This window comes from Gigantopelta aegis, chromosome 5 (genome assembly GCF_016097555.1).
Source record: "Gigantopelta aegis isolate Gae_Host chromosome 5, Gae_host_genome, whole genome shotgun sequence".
In the NCBI taxonomy this organism is placed as follows: Eukaryota; Metazoa; Mollusca; class Gastropoda; order Neomphalida; family Peltospiridae; genus Gigantopelta; species Gigantopelta aegis.
In genome coordinates, this window is record NC_054703.1 from 14,041,314 (window position 1) to 14,060,890 (window position 19,577).

General features: G+C 43.0%; 2 protein-coding genes across 2 annotated transcripts; both read left to right on the plus strand.

Moving 5' to 3' along the window:
* The first annotated feature begins 6,076 nt into the window (after positions 1–6,076).
* On the plus strand, positions 6,077–7,067 carry LOC121373698. Its single transcript, XM_041500426.1, has one exon. The coding sequence runs from the start codon at positions 6,502–6,504 to the stop codon at positions 7,063–7,065; it is 564 nt and encodes a 187-aa protein (XP_041356360.1). The 5' UTR covers positions 6,077–6,501; the 3' UTR covers positions 7,066–7,067.
* Positions 7,068–10,673: 3,606 nt separating this feature from the next.
* Positions 10,674–11,981, plus strand: LOC121372959 (uncharacterized protein F54H12.2-like). The gene has a single exon (XM_041499398.1). The coding sequence runs from the start codon at positions 10,674–10,676 to the stop codon at positions 11,979–11,981; it is 1,308 nt and encodes a 435-aa protein (XP_041355332.1).
* Positions 11,982–19,577: the final 7,596 nt, after the last annotated feature.

The following is a 19,577-nucleotide window of genomic DNA, read 5'->3' on the forward strand; positions in this document are numbered from 1 at the left end:
CGGGCAAAATGACCTGGCCTGAAATCTTCACCATGTATTTCCATCATTCTACTCACAATATTAGTTGTAATCCATGCAGACTGATTTGTTTGGAATTCTATATAGCGTCTTGGTAGTACTGCGAATATAAATATACGTTGTGTTCCAAATTCGGAAATTTTCGTTTCGTTCGGGCAATAAAAATCTGCCTCAACCCCACTCCACACCCTATGTACACGCACCTGCAACATTATTGACAAAAAGGCACACAATTAAAAATTATATAATAAGATAATTTATATAACGCAAATATCACATTTTTATAGTTGAATTATTATTATTATTATTATTATTATTATTATTATCAAATACCAGTATATAATGTCTAACAGGTAATTGTGTTGGTATATCAGATGGGCAAGTTATACTTATCTGCGAGTACTAATACATGCTTCGAATTATGGAAACTCTTTTCGAGTTACTTTTAAATGTTTAAACATTTATTAGTTGGAACAACATGCAATGGATAAAGATCTTGGTTTTGCTCGTGTAATAAGGTCAACAAAATGTGTACTTACTCTTGCAAATGATATAAATGGAAAATACTGGAATAAATAGAAAATATTTAAATAAAGAGAGGCGCCAGTATCCCAAGTTACATGGGCGTACATAGGATTTTGAAAAGGGGGGTTCCAAAATACATTGCAGAGATATTGGGCATATATTTCTATGTTGAGTAAATATAATAATGTCAGATATCAATGTCAGATATATTAAATTATAAAAAAAACGATTTCAGGGGGGGTTCGGTCGAACCCATCGAACACCCCCCCCCCCCCCCCCCCCCCTATGTACGCCTATGAGTTAATTAAATAAACCAGAAAGGAAACTGCTTTTCATTTTGTTTACATTTATAATTTATTTTTTATATGTACCACCGGACTTAAATTTTGATTGTCCAGGAATGCAAGTCCGACCCGGACTTAATATCCTGGCAGTCAGACCAGTATTCCTAAGGAACGTAAGGCCTAGGACTTGCATTCCTAGGTATATTAGACCTGGGACCTGCATTCCTAGGAGACTAAGTCCGGCCAGACAACTATTCCTACGGACTTGCATTCCGTTTACACCGGAACTGATTTTCCCGATCTGAACTTTCCAGACGGCTTCCGAGTCGGAGGGGGACGGTGCGGTCAGGTTGGTCGCTCGGCTGAGCGACGGCCTTCCTCTTTCCAACGGCGACTGATCGGGCCGGTGGCTTGACGACTGGCAGTACCGGGGATACCGGCCAGTTCTGTTTGGGCCACGTAGTGGTCGGCGATGGAGGGCCTTTACGGGGCGTCTCACACACCGCGGTGTTGAGTCTGTCCCTCTCGGTGGTCGACGGTTCCGGCGTAGCTGGTTTCCTCGACTCAGGCTGGGCTGGGGGCGGCGTCGCAGAAGGGACCGCCGCTGGCGGTTGAGCCGCCAGTTTTGGTCCCCCACCCCCCACCCCCGTGCCGTTCCTGGCGCACTTTTCCTCTTCCTCCATCTCCTCTTCTGTACGATCGCGTCGCCGTACACCAAAGTCACGGAAGCCCGTGACCCGGTGTACGTGACGTGTAACTCAGTAAGAGTCCCTCCAGGTGTGTGTGTGTGTGTGTGTGGGGGGGGGGGGGGGGGGTTAACTCGAGAGTACATGGCGAGACGTCTGTCCTCATCGCAAGTTATCTTGGAAGTGGCTAATTTATGCACGGTCTTTTTTGACAGTCTCAGCTCAACACAACTGTAAAACTTATACCACTGGTGTATGTACACACACTGACACTAATCTGGCTGATCGAACGGTGTCGGTAATGACAAGAGCAGTGACCATGTCGTTCATTTAGCTATCAACACAAGACAAGACAAGAAGAAAAAAACCCACCCAACAAACCCAACCTAATGTAAATTTAATTTAAAAATATACATGCTTTGCACTCGGTAAATTCGAATTACTCAGTTGAAATTAAATCTCCCCCCCCCCCCCCCCCCAAACACACACACACTTCCTACCGGCCTGTATGATAGAATGAAATAAGGGATTACATAAAGTAGTGACAACGAATAATCATCCAGTGTTGTTAAGTTAGGGACAGGCTTGACACAAATATCCAATACATCCAACATTGATCGTACTCAGTGTTTTACACAGATATCACTCCTCTATTAGTAATAGTGAATTAAATTTGGTCTACAAAAACGACGTGTTTCTTTATTTCTTTCTATCGGTGTGTGTCTATACATGGTAGACAAACGTTTATATTGTCTAAAGTTAGCTCAATGACATGTGTGTATCGATATATACTCTTCAAAAGAAGAAACGCAAAACCACATTGTCGTAACATTTGGAGAATTGATTTAATTATTGAATGGTGAGTCCGATAATTACCAAATGTTGCAGGATTGTTCACAATTCACCCTAGTCCATTGTGAGTAAGTGATAGGACACACCACCAAGGTCAAGGTCATCTGGAGTCAATACCGGGTGTGGCCTCCGCGTGTGTTGACAACTGCCTGGCACCGCCTGCCCATTGAAGCAACCAGAGTACGGATGACGTCCCGGGGGATGGTGGCCCACTCGGCCTGCAAGGCTGCTGCCAGCTCGGGCAGGGTCTGGGGCTGTGGTTGTTGCTGTCGGAGGCGTCGGTCCAGCTCGTCCCATAGATTCTCAATTGGGTTCAAATCCGGTGATATCGATGGCCAAGGAAGGACATTAATGTTGTTGTTCTGTAGGAAAGCCGTTGTGAGACGTGCTGTGTGAGGCCTGGCGTTGTCATGTTGGAACACTGCGTTGGCGTTGGCCATAACTGGAACGATGTGTGGCCGGAGGATCTGGTCAATGTAGCCCTGTGCATTCAGGTTGCCCTGCACGTGGACCAGGTCAGTTCTGCCAGTGTGTGAGATGGCTGCCCACACCATGACACTACCCCCGCCGAATCTGTCCACTTCCTGCACGCAGTTTGCCGCATAACGTTCACCACGACGCCTATACACGCGACATCTTCCATCATGACGTCGGAGCAGAAATCGGGACTCGTCACTGAACCACACCTGTCTCCATCGCAGTTGAGGCCATTGTCGATGAATTTGGCACCACTGCAGTCGGAGTCGACGGTGTTGTGGTGTTAAGATGACACCTCGAACTGGACGTCTGGCACGAATTCCTACCTCACGTAGGCGGTTCCGTACGGTCTGGTCGGATATCCTGCGCAAACCTGGTATTGCTGCGGCTGTGGAGGTGGCAGTAGTCAATCGTTCCCGAAGGTGGCGTACCCGGATGTAGCGGTCCTGCCCGGGGGTAGTGACCCGTGATCGACCGGATCTAGGGAGGTCACGTGTTGATCCATGTTGCTGGTAACGGTCCCACAGTCTGGAGATGGTGCTTGGGGACACATGGAATGCTCTGGCAACGGCCGTTCTGGATTCGCCTGCGTCTAGTCGGCCGATGGCATTGTTTCTCTGCGGTTCACTGAGACGTGGCATGTCCTGGATTGTCAACTGTCGGCCAGATACAGAGGCCAGGCAAGCGAACACCCTGCACTTTTATACTGTCGGTGTTCATGTTGCACGTGCAGACAACGCACGTGCAGTGGTGACATGGTTTGCACGTGGCTGCGTTTTTGCGAATATTCACATTTTGAAACTTTATTTTACAGTAGCTGCGTTTTATCGAATGTAACCGTGGGAATGTGTTTGGGACATGCAATGACCTTATATTCACAAAGCATGAACCGGTAGGAAACATAAAATCGGAGTTATAACCCACTTGTACCCTTTTGCGTTTCTTTTTTTGAAGAGTATATCTGTAGGTCTATAGTGACAGTAAAAGACTGATATAGCCTGACAAAAGACAACCGTAGCGCCGTCCCATGTAGCGTTCACTGCAATGACTTGTACACTTCACATGGCCTATAGCCTGCCACAAACCGTGCTGTATAGAGCCGACGCAACACAGGGCCACCTCTTTTGAATACGTATACGTATATTAGTCCAGTTTGTTTCATGTTATGGGAAGAAGTGATTTTTTCTAGACAATTCACTGGATTTTTTTTTACCTTTGCTTTTCTGGTAGGAGGACGAAAAAGGTGACATAAAAAGTTTGTTACTTTGGTTCATGTTTTCAGTGTTTCTTTACGAGTATTCATATTGGTGTAAAATGTACCTAAAGTGGGTTGTTTTTAGGAATCCCTGGTTCATGATTTCAGTGTTTCTTTACGAGTATTCATATTGGTGTAAAATGTACCTAAAGTGGGTTGTTTTTAGTAATCCCTGGTTCATGTTTTCAGTGTTTCTTTACGAGTATTCATATTGGTGTATAATGTACCTAAAGTGGGTTGTTTTTAGGAATCCCTGGTTCATGATTTCAGTGTTTCTTTACGAGTATTCATATTGGTGTAAAATGTACCTAAAGTGGGTTGTTTTTAGGAATCCCTGGTTCATGATTTCAGTGTTTCTTTACGAGTATTCATATTGGTGTAAAATGTACCTAAAGTGGGTTGTTTTTAGTAATCCCTGGTTCATGTTTTCAGTGTTTCTTTACGAGTATTCATATTGGTGTATAATGTACCTAAAGTGGGTTGTTTTTAGGAATCCCTGGTTCATGATTTCAGTGTTTCTTTACGAGTATTCATATTGGTGTAAAATGTACCTAAAGTGGGTTGTTTTTAGGGATCCCTGGTTCATGATTTCAGTGTTTCTTTACGAGTATTCATATTGGTGTATAATGTACCTAAAGTGGGTTGTTTTTAGGGATCCCTGGTTCATGTTTTCAGTGTTTCTTTACGAGTATTCATATTGGTGTATAATGTACCTAAAGTGGGTTGTTTTTAGGGATCCCTGGTTCATGTTTTCAGTGTTTCTTTACGAGTATTCATATTGGTGTAAAATGTACCTAAAGTTGGCTGTTTTTAGGAATCCCTGGTTCATGTTTTCAGTGTTTCCTTACGAGTATTCATATTGGTGTAAAATGTACCTAAAGTGGGTTGTTTTTAGGAATCCCTGGTTCATGTTTTCAGTGTTTCTTTACGAGTATTCATATTGGTGTATAATGTACCTAAAGTGGGTTGTTTTTAGGAATCCCTGGTTCATGTTTTCAGTGTTTCTTTACGAGTATTCATATTGGTGTAAAATGTACCTACAGTGGGTTGTTTTTAGGAATCCCTGGTGTTTCTTTACGAGTATTCATATTGGTGTATAATGTACCTAAAGTGGGTTGTTTTTAGGAATCCCTGGTTCATGTTTTCAGTGTTCTTTACGAGTATTCATATTGGTGTATAATGTACCTAAAGTGGGTTGTTTTTAGGAATCCCTGGTTCATGTTTTCAGTGTTTCTTTACGAGTATTCATATTGGTGTAAAATGTACCTAAAGTGGGTTGTTTTTAGGAATCCCTGGTTCATGTTTTCAGTGTTTCTTTACGAGTATTCATATTGGTGTATAATGTACCTAAAGTGGGTTGTTTTTAGGAATCCCTGGTTCATGTTTTCAGTGTTTCTTTACGAGTATTCATATTGGTGTATAATGTACCTAAAGTGGGTTGTTTTTAGGAATCCCTGGTTCATGTTTTCAGTGTTTCTTTACGAGTATTCATATTGGTGTATAATGTACCTAAAGTGGGCTGTTTTTAGGAATCCCTGGTTCATGTTTTCAGTGTTTCTTTACGAGTATTCATATTGGTGTATAATGTACCTAAAGTGGGTTGTTTTTAGGAATCCCTGGTTCATGTTTTCAGTGTTTCTTTACGAGTATTCATATTGGTGTATAATGTACCTAAAGTGGGTTGTTTTTAGGAATCCCTGGTTCATGTTTTCAGTGTTTCTTTACGAGTATTCATATTGGTGTATAATGTACCTAAAGTGGGCTGTTTTTAGGAATCCCTGGTTCATGTTTTCAGTGTTTCTTTACGTGTATTCATATTGGTGTAAAATATACCTAAAGTGGCTGTTTTTTAGGAATCCCATTTCTCCGTCATTTCATTTGTTTCCTTTCACCGGCTTCGGTGGCGCAATGGTTGTAGTATGGGGGCCTGTTATGGCCTACTTTCCGTGACCTTGACCTTGGTGTGATTCATAGGTGTGACGTCAGTCTGACCTTGGGGTGTGTATGGCATACTTGGTGTATGACTCACCATGACCGACTTAGAGAGCAGTGACTGGCATAACTGGGCAGGTGTGCGACCTTGGTGTAGTCATAGCCTTGACGTACTTGGTGTGTGACTCATCACCTAGCCTTGACCTATTTAGAGGGCAGTGAGTGGCATATCTGGTGTAGGTAAGCAGCCGTGACTCATATTTTAGCCTTGGCATACTTGGGCCGGCACTGACGTCCTTGGGCTGGCCTTGACCTGGTTCTGACGTCCTTGGACTGCTAATTTAGAATATAAAAAGGGTAGTTTTGTTAGTATCTTCATTCGCTCTCCGAAAAGTCTACAGACAAGATCTACGTCCAGTTTTGCTACAGAAGTATTCACATATTTGCGGCTTGCTGTATTTTCAAGAAGAAGATGACATCGGTACATTCATCAAATTCATCCCAGAGCCATGGACAGGGTGAAAAATCTCGATGTCAGCTAGAAATTGGGCAAAATGTCTACGTCATGGCCCAAACATGGAAGCAAGAACTGTTGATACACATCCGGAAATTCGACAGTGATAAAGGGAAAACTTTCCCCACCAAACGAGGTATCGCCCTTACCCTGAAACATTGGGTTGAACTGTCTATGTGTACTAGTCAAATTGATGAAACCATAGCTGCTTTAAAGGAAAGGAAAGAAGAGAAATTGTTTCACCATCTTGGTGCCAACATGTATGTGAGCGTGGACAAAAACATTGCCGGGGTGGACATTAGGCAGTGGTGGTGGTGTGTGGACACAGTGAAGCCATCAAGGAAAGGAATTTTCCTTTCCCTTCAACAATGGAGTAAACTGAAAGACTGTTTCGAAATGATGAGTGACTTTGTACCAGAACTGAAGTCGATTGTACCCTGCGCCATGCAAGACGACCATCAAAACCAGATGGGCTTCCTGCAGTGCAGTTTCTGCAACCCTAACGAGTGTCATCAGTGGTAAACGAGTGTGACAAACATTTAGTTTTGGAGGAAATCGAAGATATAAAAGAATGGATTTGTGATTTACACTTCATTTGCTTTGTGACTGTGTTTGAGAACAGACGTGTTTTATGATTCTGACATTCTTGTGGCTTGTTGCACTCTATCTGGAACGAAGACGATGGCATCGGGATATTCGAGCAATCTTAGTAGCAGCAGCAGCGACGAGGGCGACGTCTTGGTCTGTAAATGTTCAGAACGACATACAATCAAATGTAAAAGAGTGACCCCAAAACAAGATGAGAAGAAGAGTACTTATTGTGTGGATCAAGCGGATGCTACACGCAAAATGGGGGATAGAACTGAAGATGGTGAACTCGTGGATGAACCCGCAGATCAGACAGATGCTGGTCGCGAAACAGATCCTGACTATGATGTTTCCTACGATGCTGACGACGAAGACTCATGGGCAGATGCAGCTCGTGACTACGCCAGAGATGCTGACAGTGACTGGTATTTGAGACGTTACTTGTTCTGTCATCATCCTGAAATGAGCCATTTCTATGCCCGGATGCTGACATATGCTCGATGGCCCATCCAGATGAGACAAAAACCAAGGGAACTCGCCAAGGCCGGTTTCTACTACACTGGAGACCACGATGCTGTAGTATGTTACTGCTGCGGACTACGTGCCTACCAATGGCAGAGAATGGACGATCCAGTGATGGAACATTACAGACTGTCCCCGAGATGCCCCCATGTGAACAATGTGTTCAGACATTAGCTGTTTTCAACACGTGTGGGACACTTGAATGTTTTTGTTTTAACTGTATGTTTTATCATATATTTTTATGTACTACATTTTTGTTGTTTAGTAATAAAATGTTGTTTTGTATCTTTTGAATCCGTTGTTTATAAATAGCATGACATTTATGACCTATCAGTCAGTTGAAAACCATGTCTCAGTGGGAACAGTACCTCGAGTCACTTTACTATGATGCAAAGCACCCTGGGAGTTATGCAGGTCCTGTTAAATTATATCAAGCTGTCAAAGCAGAGGGTAAATTTAAAATTCCTCTAGCATATATTAAGAAATGGTTGAAAGGTCAAGAGACCTATACCATGACACATCAAGTGAGACGAAAGTTTCCACGTAATACCTATGTTGTGGAAGGTATAGATAGTCACTGGCAATCTGACCTGATGGACATGGTCAGTTTGGCTAAATATAATGACGGGGTGAGATACCTTATGGTGATCATTGACCTGTTCTCCAGGTATGTGTGGGCTATACCACTCAAATCAAAAACAGGGAAAGATGTAGTAGATGCTTTGACAGAATTCTGGAAATCAGAGTCCAGAAAACCCAAACTGTTTCAGTCTGATTTGGGATCAGAATACAAGAACCACAGGATCAAAGCATTGTTGAAGTCACATGACATAACGCAGCTGTTTACTCTCAATGAAACCAAAGCAAGTTATGCAGAACGGGTCATTAAAACCATCAAAATGCGTCTGTATCGCTACATGTTAAAAAACTTTACTTACAAATATATGGATGTCCTAGAGAATGTCGTCCATAGTTATAATCATACCAAACATCGAATGTTAGGTCAAACACCAGCCAGTGTCAACCAAACAAATGAAGAAGAGGTCCGCCTGTCTCAGTACCTGATCAAACCTAAAAAGGTAATCCACAAAAAGACAAGGTTTACCTTTGACATTGGTGACAAAGTACGAGTCAGTCATCTTCGCGGTACATTTGACCGGGAATACCAAGAAAAATGGTCTGGCGAAATATTTACCATTGAAAGGAGATACTGGTCTCAAAGCCATGACTTGTACAAATTAAAGGACTGGGGTGGCGATCCCATTGAAGGGACATTCTATGCAGTTGAACTTCAAAAGGTGACTGAGAATCCTGATCAATTGTATCGTATCCAAGACATTGTGAAAAGAAGAACTCGTAACAAACAGAAAGAAGTGCTGGTGAAATGGTTTCACTGGCCTAAGAAGTACAATTCGTGGATTCCAGAAGCAGACGTTGTTCGATATCAGACAGTATAAAAGGCCTCAGCACATGTTTGACTTTTCATTAGCATGGAAGAAATTGTAGAGACGCAACCTTTGTCAAGAAGTCATTCGGGTGATACCTGGACATTGTTTGGTAAACGTGTGGCCAAATCGGAAACCGTTTTTTTCTCTCAGATCATCATCATATACGTAGTGGTGATTACATGTATCATCAACTTATCTCTCAATCGAGGTAATTCAAACTTGTGGACAGCACTACTCAGCAGTAGCTTGGGTTATCTGCTTCCAAATCCCAAAATTAAAACCAATAAGCTCCATGGATAAGTACATTACCATTCGAAGTACAGACAGCACATCTTACTTTCCAGAGAACAAACCGTGGTGTTTTAGGGTCAATCTGTATGACAGACTACATCTCGGTAAAAGGTGGGTGGTAGCAGCCACCGAAATCACCATTCAGAACTGGGAAGTTTCGAGAAAATCAGACTGTCGTGACATCTACATGTGTTCCAACATCTGTCACAGCTCAGACGTTGGAGAAAAAAAGGAGCCCTTGCTGAGACGCATCTGTTTGATGGGGAATAAAAAGGAAAGGTCATTTGTGTTTCCACAATATCATTACATACCCCTGAGACTGGAAGATGTCCAAATCGTGGACATCTATATACAGGACGCAGATGGAAAACCAGCCTCATTTATCACGGGACCAGTGACGGTGACACTTCACTTGAAACCACAGCCTTTTTGGTTTTAAGGCATGGACCAATATGTGTTGAAACATTACAATTATTTAAAAATGATGACGAACATTCACGATTATCAGATGACTTTGGGATTACTTAATGAAATGAATGCAGAACAAATGTTGGCCTTGGTGGCGATTGTTCAAGGGTTGCTGGATGGACGTATTAACGTCACAGCAGGACAGAAACGTCGATTTTTACAGTCTAACAACGAGTATCTGAACATGTTAAAAATGCTGGTATCACCTGCCGTGATGAATAGAACTAGAAAACGTATATTGAAACAGAACACCCCTTTGTTAGCCTTCATTTTGGACGACAGTCACCTGGATCAGATGAAAGCAAAAACCGTATGGTCAGTGGTCACGGATTGCTGGAGATATGCAGGATCTCTATAAATAGGATGTCTGTCAAAACCATCATCATTTGAGATAGAACCTACAGAGGAGCAACATGTCAGACCAGTACAAGCTATATGTACCCGACGTGGACAAATGGACCCGTTTCTACAAGTTGCAAGCACAAGGCAAACTTCAGCCTCACTTCGAAATTCAACGTGGTGGAAAGAGTCAGATCATGTACAGTGTGGATCGATGCCTAGAACTCTATGACCCAACGTGGAAAAAAGAAAAAGAGGAAAAGAACAAACCCCCGGCACCCAGTGTTGTCATGGTCTCCCCAACGCAGCAAGTGGTGGAGCAAGCCAAGGCCGAGCAGAAACGTCTTCTGAAAAGTATAAAAGGGAAAGCAACACCACGACCAGTCAGTTCGTCAAGAAAGCGCAAAAGAGACACAACGAGGAGAAGCAATCAGAAAAAGCAGAAGACAGATCGCTTTAGTAAAAAGAAGTAAGATGGCTTCCTATATGAATAAAGCTGAAGTAGAGGCCCATGCCGAAGAATTATCTATTTTTGAACTTCCACGTACATTCACTTCTGTGGAAAAAATATATTATGAGGACACGAGACCTACATCTCAGATCACCACGGAAAACAGTCCTGTGGAGTTTAACGTTTATGGACAAGGCATTGATTACATCGACCTGACACGTACCAAACTACACGTCAGAGCTAAAATCACCAAAGCTGATGGCAGTGTTTTGGTCAAAGATGAAAAGGTGGGACCCGTCAATCTATGGCTCCAGAGTTTGTGGTCTCAAGTGGACCTGACCCTCAATGGAAAACTCATCACCACCTCGACCAATCTATATCCATACAAGAGTTATCTCAAAGTGTTGTTGAATGGCACGTCCACAGCTAAGGAATCGTCTCTGCAATCCCAACTGTACTACAAAGACATAACATATGGAAACACTTTGGACGAAGTGGATCCAATCACTGGGACAAACAGTGGGCTTGCTAACAGAGGTGCTTTATGTGAAACCAGTCAAACCGTGGATATGGAAGGACCGCTGTACGAAGACTTTTTCGACATCAAACGTTATCTCATCAATGGCGTCAATCTACAGATCAAACTGTTCCGGACCAGGCCTTCCTTCAGTTTGTTGGCAGGAGAAGATAATCCTGATTACAAAGTCAAGATCGAAGACGTATACCTCAGAATCTGCAAAGTGCGACCCAATACGGCCATCATCACGGCCCACGCCAGGGCGTTGCAGGATACTGAAGCCAAATATCCTTTCACAAGGAGCGACATCAAAGTGACCTCCATACCCAAGGGACAACTGAGTTTCACCTGGGATCACCTGTTTCAAAATAAATGTCCCAACAAAGTTGTGGTGGCGCTGGTCTCTGCCGAAGCAGTGAATGGCAGTTACACCAAAAATCCATTCAATTTTGCCATGTACGATCTCGACACCATTGCCTTGTACGTGAATGGTGAATCCTTACCGGCACAACCGCTACACGTAGGCAACAATCAGTACATCTCGGCCTACAACAACTTGTTCGAAGGAAGAGAATCCATAGGACTGGACGTGTCTAGAGAGGATTTCTCGAGTGGATATGCTCTGTATCAATTCACCTTGGAACCTTACCACCTGAAGGACGGATACCTAGATCTTATAAAAAGGGGTAATCTTAGACTGGACTTACAGTTTAAAAAAGCCTTGCCAGAAACGGTCAACTGTTTGATCTACTCGGAAGACAACCTTCTGCTTCAAATCGACGGAGCCAGGAACGTCTTGTATGCAGAACCATGAACACTTTACATTTGGAATGTGCTCTGAACGTTGATCCAGTCACGAGACATGTCAGAGTCTATGCTGCAGACGAACTTCCACGGCACGGACTGACTCGTTTTCCACGAGGATTCATCGTCAATACAGAACCCTCGACGATGAGAGGACAACACTGGGTGGCCATATGGTTAGACAGTGCTCACCATGGAGAATTCTTTGACAGTTTTGGAAAGCCTCCAGAATATTACCAGAGAAAGTTTCGAGCCTTTTTGCAGAAAAACAGTGTATGCACCCATTACAATGACAGGGTGCTTCAAGACGCCAACAGCAACTCGTGTGGACTGTTTGCTTTGTTTTATGTTGCTATGAAATCGACGGGATCCTCGCTCAGAGACATTCAAAATTATTTTTGTTCAGATACTAGAGTCAACGAAGCTATCGTGTATCAGTTTGCCTTAACTTATTTTAATCATTGTACATTATAGTTTTTGCCCTTAAGGCCTCTCGATGTAACCCAATGTGTGTCCATTTTATATATGTGTAGTTGTCTCTAGAGAGACCAGAGATTGTAATTAGAAATAAATGAAAAACAACCCAAAATTTCGCTAGCCCACACAAGTCCCGCTCGAATCGATGGACGGTTGGGAGGTATGGCACTGTGTTCTGTTTTTACTACATACACAACATAACAACTAATACATTTTTCAAATACTTTATTTGCTCCCGTTTCAAATCAGTGGAGATAAGGGTTAAGGAGCAGACCTCTATTCCACTTTACAATGATTTCCATTTAAATTGTTTTTTGTTCTTTCGTTGTGGTATTCCTGGTGGCCGCTTTTGTATGCTTGCTTCCATCTTTATTAATTTCTCTGGGTTCAGCATCTTTTCTGTCTTTTTCAGGTCCATTGTCTTCCTTTTCACATCAGCCACGGGTTTGGACACAATGGGAGGTGTTTGCCCTTTTCCACCTTGACCCTCTTGTGCTGCATCCATCACTTGTCCTTTTAATAGGCGTATATATTTTTCTTCTGGCACTAGAATGTTTTTTGTCACGTGTTGCATTATACTGTTTTTAATAAGGGTGCTATACTCTGTAACACGAGTACGATGATATCAGCTCGTAACACCTTTTTCTTCTTCTTGACAGAAACCGTCTTGTCACCCAACACACGTAATACTTGTTTGTGTTTCTTCAACTTTACAAACGCCTGTTTGGAGAGTGGAACGTCACCATACAATATATTGGCAATAATGAAGGTCAAGGTTTTCAACTGATCCGTGGTAATGTGTTTTAAGAGTAGATTTGTCTGCTTTGTCGATTTTTCATACAACAGGAACCGAAGAAAAGACAAGTTCTCCTTGATGACTTGAGACATTTTGACGTGGCTTTAAAAATGAGATGCTATTTATACTCTCGGAACGTAGACGATGGAGTCTTCATTGGGAAATATCCGAGTTCTCAGTCTCAGCTTATCATCACCATGGGGCGACATGTCCACCACCAAATAATTAAAAGGGGTCTTCATGGCATCCCTGTATGCTTCTACCAAAACACCAGCACATCCTGGAAACAACTGACGGCCCAACGTCATGATCTGTAATGTATCTCTCACATTTTTAAACAGAACGAGATACCACGTGTTGAGAGCAATGGTTCTTGCAGACTTTCCCTGTCCATAAATGTTTTGGGTAATGAATATGACGCTCAGTCTTCTGTGATGACATCCTTGTGTAAACAGTAGCTCTATGTCTTTGTGTTCCAGTACTTGGTGCATGAGATCATCCAAAATGATGAGTCCATGTTGTCCATCAGCAAAGTCTTCTATATCCACCTGTGTAGGTAATCCTGGATGAAACGTAAGGTTAACTACAGTTTTTTCCATCTCATCATAAAGTGGCTGGTACACGCCATAACAATACATCATTTTCTTTGGAGGATCTTTGACGTACATACCATTCAAGTTTTTCAGAAGTCTGTATACCCACTGAGTCTTACCAGCACCCGTTGGACCTGATACACACATGCTCGAACAAGGTTCGAATGGAGCCAAACTCTGTGTTTCCCACCAAGGTCGTGTGGTATCAACCACAGCTTCGGGACTCCACGAAATGGCACTTTTAGGTAATGTGGGTTTCACGGATTCAAATGTCTCCTTTGTCAACCATGATACTCTGTCTTTCAAATTGTGCACTTGAGACAGATGATTAGATAGCTTCAATAAATTCTTGGCCTGACATCCAGGAACGGGACAATCTTTTCTGACACGACCCATCTCTAAAAAGCGTTTTTGCTAAAGTGACAATATTTTTATCAATGACTTCTATTTATAATGTGTCCCTCCACTCTCAATTGTGTCCCTCCATGTGTCCCTCCACTCTGAAGTGTGTCCCCCAATGTGTCCCTCCAACATAAAATGTGTCCCTCCCTGTCCCTGCAAGTGTCCCTCCTGACTAAAATGTGTCCCTGAGTGTCCCTACATGTGTCCCTCCACTCTCATTTGTGTCCCTCAACTCTTAAATGTGTTCCTGAGAGTCCCTCCATGTGTCCCTCCACTCTGAAGTGTGTCCCTCCATGTGTCCCTCCAACATAAAATGTGTCCCTCCCTGTCCCTGCAAGTGTCCCTCCTGACTAAAATGTGTCCCTGAGTGTCCCTACATGTGTCCCTCCACTCTCAAGTATGTCCCTCCATGTGTCCCTCAACTCTTAAATGTGTCCCTGAATGTGTCCAACCTGACTAAAATGTATCCCTGAGTGTCCCTATGTGTCCCTCCACTCTCATTTGTGTCCCTCAACTCTTAAATGTGTCCCTGCATGTCTTTCTATTGCAAACATAAATATGGTACTCTCTCCTGTTAGCCAGTCAGAACTGTTGCCCCCTACTCACCGACGGGGAGGTAGGAGATTGAGTAGGATATACCAAGTTTGAGGGGGTGTACCATGAATTGCATACTAAGTTTGATGTTTTCATACCCAGTTTGAGATTTTTTTGCCAAATTTGAGATTTTATACCAAGTTTGATGAACATTGTCCATGTGGGTTTTTTTAATAGTTTTTTTTAATGTGCAATAGTTTGCAGCTTCCCCGTAAACACAACTTGTTTGTGTCCAAGAGGTGAGTGGAGAGTGGGATAAGGCATGGAGAATTTAGGTTACTTATACAAAAAAATTGAATCGCCGGCCTAAAATAACAGAGTATTGACTTCATAAATCACAAATGTATCGGACTATTTAAAAAAAAAATACAAAAGTGAATTTGAACTGCAACCAAACAAAGTCCGATAAAAAAAAGTGGAGACTAATACCAAGTTTTATTTTGGGAGATAAATACCAAGTTTGATGTTACATAATTTGATTGGAGGAAAAATACCAAGTTTGATGTTTCATACCGAATTTGATGATTCATACAGAACTTTAATAGCCATAAGGAAGAGTGTCCAAATTGTCTTGAATGACACGCTTGGTGTACACTATCTTGTACTTTTTCTCTTCAACTTTGTTGTAAATTTTTCTCTTCCGTTTTTCTCGTGAAATTTTGGATGGGTTCGTCACGGTAAGGATAGCATCTCTGGTGGGTGACAAGACTATCTCGCGGATAGCTTCAAAGTTGATGAGCTGTGCATTGGCATAGTTTAAGGAAAAACCTCGCACCTTGCACACTTCTGAGCCTTTATTGGTTCTGTAGCCATAATTTTTGGGACCTCCACTGACAAATTCGGTGATAAACTGACCATCCAATTCGTCAGTCAGTTCTCCGAGATAATCTCCCAGAGGGGGCTGGTAGTGTCCTGGTCTGGCCACAAAGATGACCGAGTCTGTGTCGTAATACAACACATTTTCACCAAGCTGTTCCAACACACTGTACAACTTCAATCTTGCCCATGAAGTGGTAAACGTTGCCAGGAAAACGTTGGTTTTCAGATCTTCTGGGACAAAGGTGGCTTTGTGTTGGTATTCCAGCTGTAAAATAGACTCTGTCAACACGTGAAAATCTATCACATTTTTGGTAGGATCTGCCAACATCTGAAAGAAACTTTCTGCGTTGTTTTCATGAATAAAAGCAGACTGTTTCATGTTCAGACGTTGGCCATACTTTCCCCAGAAACTGTTCAGACACAGCTTGGCCAGTGATCGAAGTCCTGGGTTCTTTACAATTTTGTCTTTGTCCAGCTCAATGCCCTCATTTTGTCTGTATTGTCTGATGTATTTGTCTTTGTCTTCTTCAGTCACGCACCATTCTGGCCATCCACTGGCTTCTTGTTTTAATTTTAGAAAGGTGTTAATATATTCGGCAAATAGGCCACCCTCACGTGTTGCACGGTCATATTGTGTTGTTTCTGACCAGTGGTAGACCTCGTACACTCTGGTGACTTGATACCCTTTATGCATAGACTTGAGTATTTCTGGTATGCACCAGGTTCCAAGAATACTTCGGTCTTCATCTGAATGACAACATGGCGTCTGAGCCTCTTGGTCAGAACAGCTTCTGCACAGAGGAAACTTGAGTTTTCCATTCGAACGGTAAGGCAAGACAGGATGATACAATTTTCTGGGTGGTATCACTTTTACTTTGGCAATTCCAAAGTATTGATCCAGCGGCTTAAAATATCTGTATATGATCTGAGGATGACCCACGGGATACCTGCAATACTTATTCACCCAAGGATACAAAGATGTAAAATCCACATACTTAATTTCTTCCCCTTGTTTGATTTTATAATGCAACGTGCTTGCATTGGTTCTCCCTCCAAAGAAAGAGTCTCTAGGATCCAGTCTGTCTTGTAGATCTAATGAGGCCACAAACTGCTTCAGCTCAGGGTTGGATTTCAGAATGTCATGGAATTGATGTTCCCAAATTTCAATAACTTTGTATCCCATGGCTTTGAGGACTTCCCTCTTTCTGCATGTCAAAGCATACAGTTCCTCAATGGATTGACTCGTTCTAGGGTGGATGGTTGTAGAACGATCGTGTGGGTAGCATTTCCGACAACCATGCCACAAGCAGCCATGGAACTCAAACGCTGTGTTTGTTTTAGTGCAGTAACCATCCAGCCGGTAGTTGGTAGCTGGTACCTGATATTCCCCGCCATTCAGTGCATGCTGGATCTGGTACTTGTCTTGATGTTGGTGTTTATACCATTCTAACCACTGAATGGATGCCTTGCTAAATTGGTCTTTCCTTATGTACCCTTCACTTGGAACTTGAGCTATAGGACTTGGCACAGTTTCAGATTCAGCTACAGTCATTCCACGATCTCGCAGTTCGCCTTCAGTCAGCCACAAATCAGGTTTCACCTGTATGGATCCATCTTCTCTAACCGTCATCCAGTCTGCAATCTGCCTTCCATCTGTGGGTTTGGCATGCTGGTGTTGTTTCAGAAACTTGCTTTGAAATATGCCCATACACACCGAGGCAATGGTGATGTATTGGGCAAAGGGGTCGATGCCATTGATGTAGGTGACAGCTTTGGTATCAAGATTAATCTGTTTCTCGCCAGTGGCTTCCAGCATCAGGGCTTGAAACTTCAAGCAGGCCTCTCTGAGAACGGTAACATCGGAGACACAGTACTCTTTCATTTCCTGTTGGAAGTCAAACATACCCTGTTGCTGAGCATGCCACTTGAGAAATTCTGATCTCTCCTTAGAGCCCATGTAGCTGGCGCCATACATCTCTGGGTCTGGAAAAGGTCCACGGTAGTGTTGATGTTCCATGGTGTTAAAATAATGGGGAAAGTATCCCTTCTTCAACTCTGTTAGTCCAAAGGCCATGGGGAGGGCAGCCAGCTTCATGGGGAGAAAATTCAAGCTGTCGATAATCCGGATGTCAAGTCCTCTCTCCACTTGCAGGTACATAATTTTGGAACCATTATAAATTATTTTTTGTGGATACATCGACTGATCAATCAAGTATTCAAGGATAAAGTAGGCATCGTATGCTTTGTTGTTGTGGGCGATGGCTGTGGCACCTTTGTGATATCCTCGAAACAGCCATTGACAGAACTTGAAGTGGGCTCCATCACCCTGAAAGATGACTTGACGGAATCCACAAGTCTGTTCACATGGATCCTTCACATAATTATTTGTCTTGTCACGTTGGCTACAAGACGGACATCTTGACCCACAACCACTGCATTTGGTTTCCTCGGTCACAGGTTGATGTTTGCAGGCTTCACAGGCCGTCTGTGCTACCAGGTAGTTGGGCACGTGTTGTTGTTTCCCACACCATGACTGTTGGCAATGTTGACACCGAGACCGATGGCTGCAATTGTTTCCTGGGCAAACAGGACATACTCCACTGGGCAAGTAACCGTCGTGACACTGCAACAGTTCATCCTGGCGGCACTCGAAATCATAAAAAATGAATTTTGTGTGAACGTCTTTAATTTCTTTAGGAGGCTGGTAGCACAGATGACCTTGATCCACGTACCTGTTACAGCATGGACACTTCCATTCCCCGCAGGTGTGGAGTTTCGGATCCCTCTCGCTTCTTTCAAGTATTTTCTTGCAGATAGTACATCTCCACAAACTCTCACACTTGGAGGGGATGGTGCGTCCCTTCTTGTCCCACTTCTGTTGCTTGTGTCTCCAAAAGCAATCCAGCGATCGACAGGTCACGTGACAGTGAAGACATGTCATTTCGACGTCGGTTTTAGGACAGTTTTGGCTGTGGCACACGATGCAGGTTACAGAGCATGAATGATGTGTCCTGTCATTGTACGGTTTCAGGCAATGTTGACAGAAATAAGAAGACGAAAAAAATCCAGTAATCTTTACAATGGCATGGAAGTGTGGTCGTGGGTTTTCTATAAAGTACAGGAACAGTCTAGGTGCCTGTGACGTTTGGTCGCCCACTCGCAGAAATTTATTCCCCATTTCTGCGCTGACCACGAGAATTTGGCATCCCAGTATCTTCTCAAAGGCAGGGATGTCGTTCAAACTGCATGGCCTATCCATGGGGACTCCTGCCAACTCGCACAACTTCATGGCTAGCGTTTTCTGCTCACGACGATCCTTCTTTCTTACGTGGTCGTAAAATGACTGTGGACATTTCTTATATTGTAGAACCAAATTGATCAGTGGTGTTTTAGTATAAGGACCGTCCACGAGTTCTTGCCAATCTTTGTTTGAAATACAGTTAAGCTTGGTCCAGGCAACGCCGATCGCACGAGACATGCACATGTCGTCATGGTTCACGATTTCGACTAATGACAGTTTTCTCTTAACCGAGCTGTCGGGGCCCACCAAATCTGTTAGGGTGGTACCAGATCTTCCACCTCTTGGTATTTGTATGGTGCCGACCTGAATGATGAATGATGAATCTAGTGATAAATCTTCGTGGCTTTGCAAAACCTTTTCAATATGACCCAGGATGACGTCAGCATTCAGTTCGGCCAGTGGTTGTAAAGGTACGATAATAGGAGAATTAAGTGAGTCATGGTGGAGAATCACCCGTCCGATGTCACTGCCTTGTAAACCAAGAGTACTTTCTTCCAAAACATCTTGGAACATGGTATGCAGATCGTGGTGTAGATTTTTAAGCTTCTCCCCTTGCCAATGTTCATTAAATTTAATTTCAAACACTGTGTCAATGGCCGCCGTTTTCTTGTGGATTCTCACATT

Excerpts from the sequence above, each read along its gene's own strand:
- LOC121372959 (XM_041499398.1), top strand. The coding sequence starts at position 10,674 with ATGGCTTCCTATATGAATAAAGCTGAAGTAGAGGCCCATGCCGAAGAA.
- LOC121373698 (XM_041500426.1), top strand. The coding sequence starts at position 6,502 with ATGACATCGGTACATTCATCAAATTCATCCCAGAGCCATGGACAGGGT.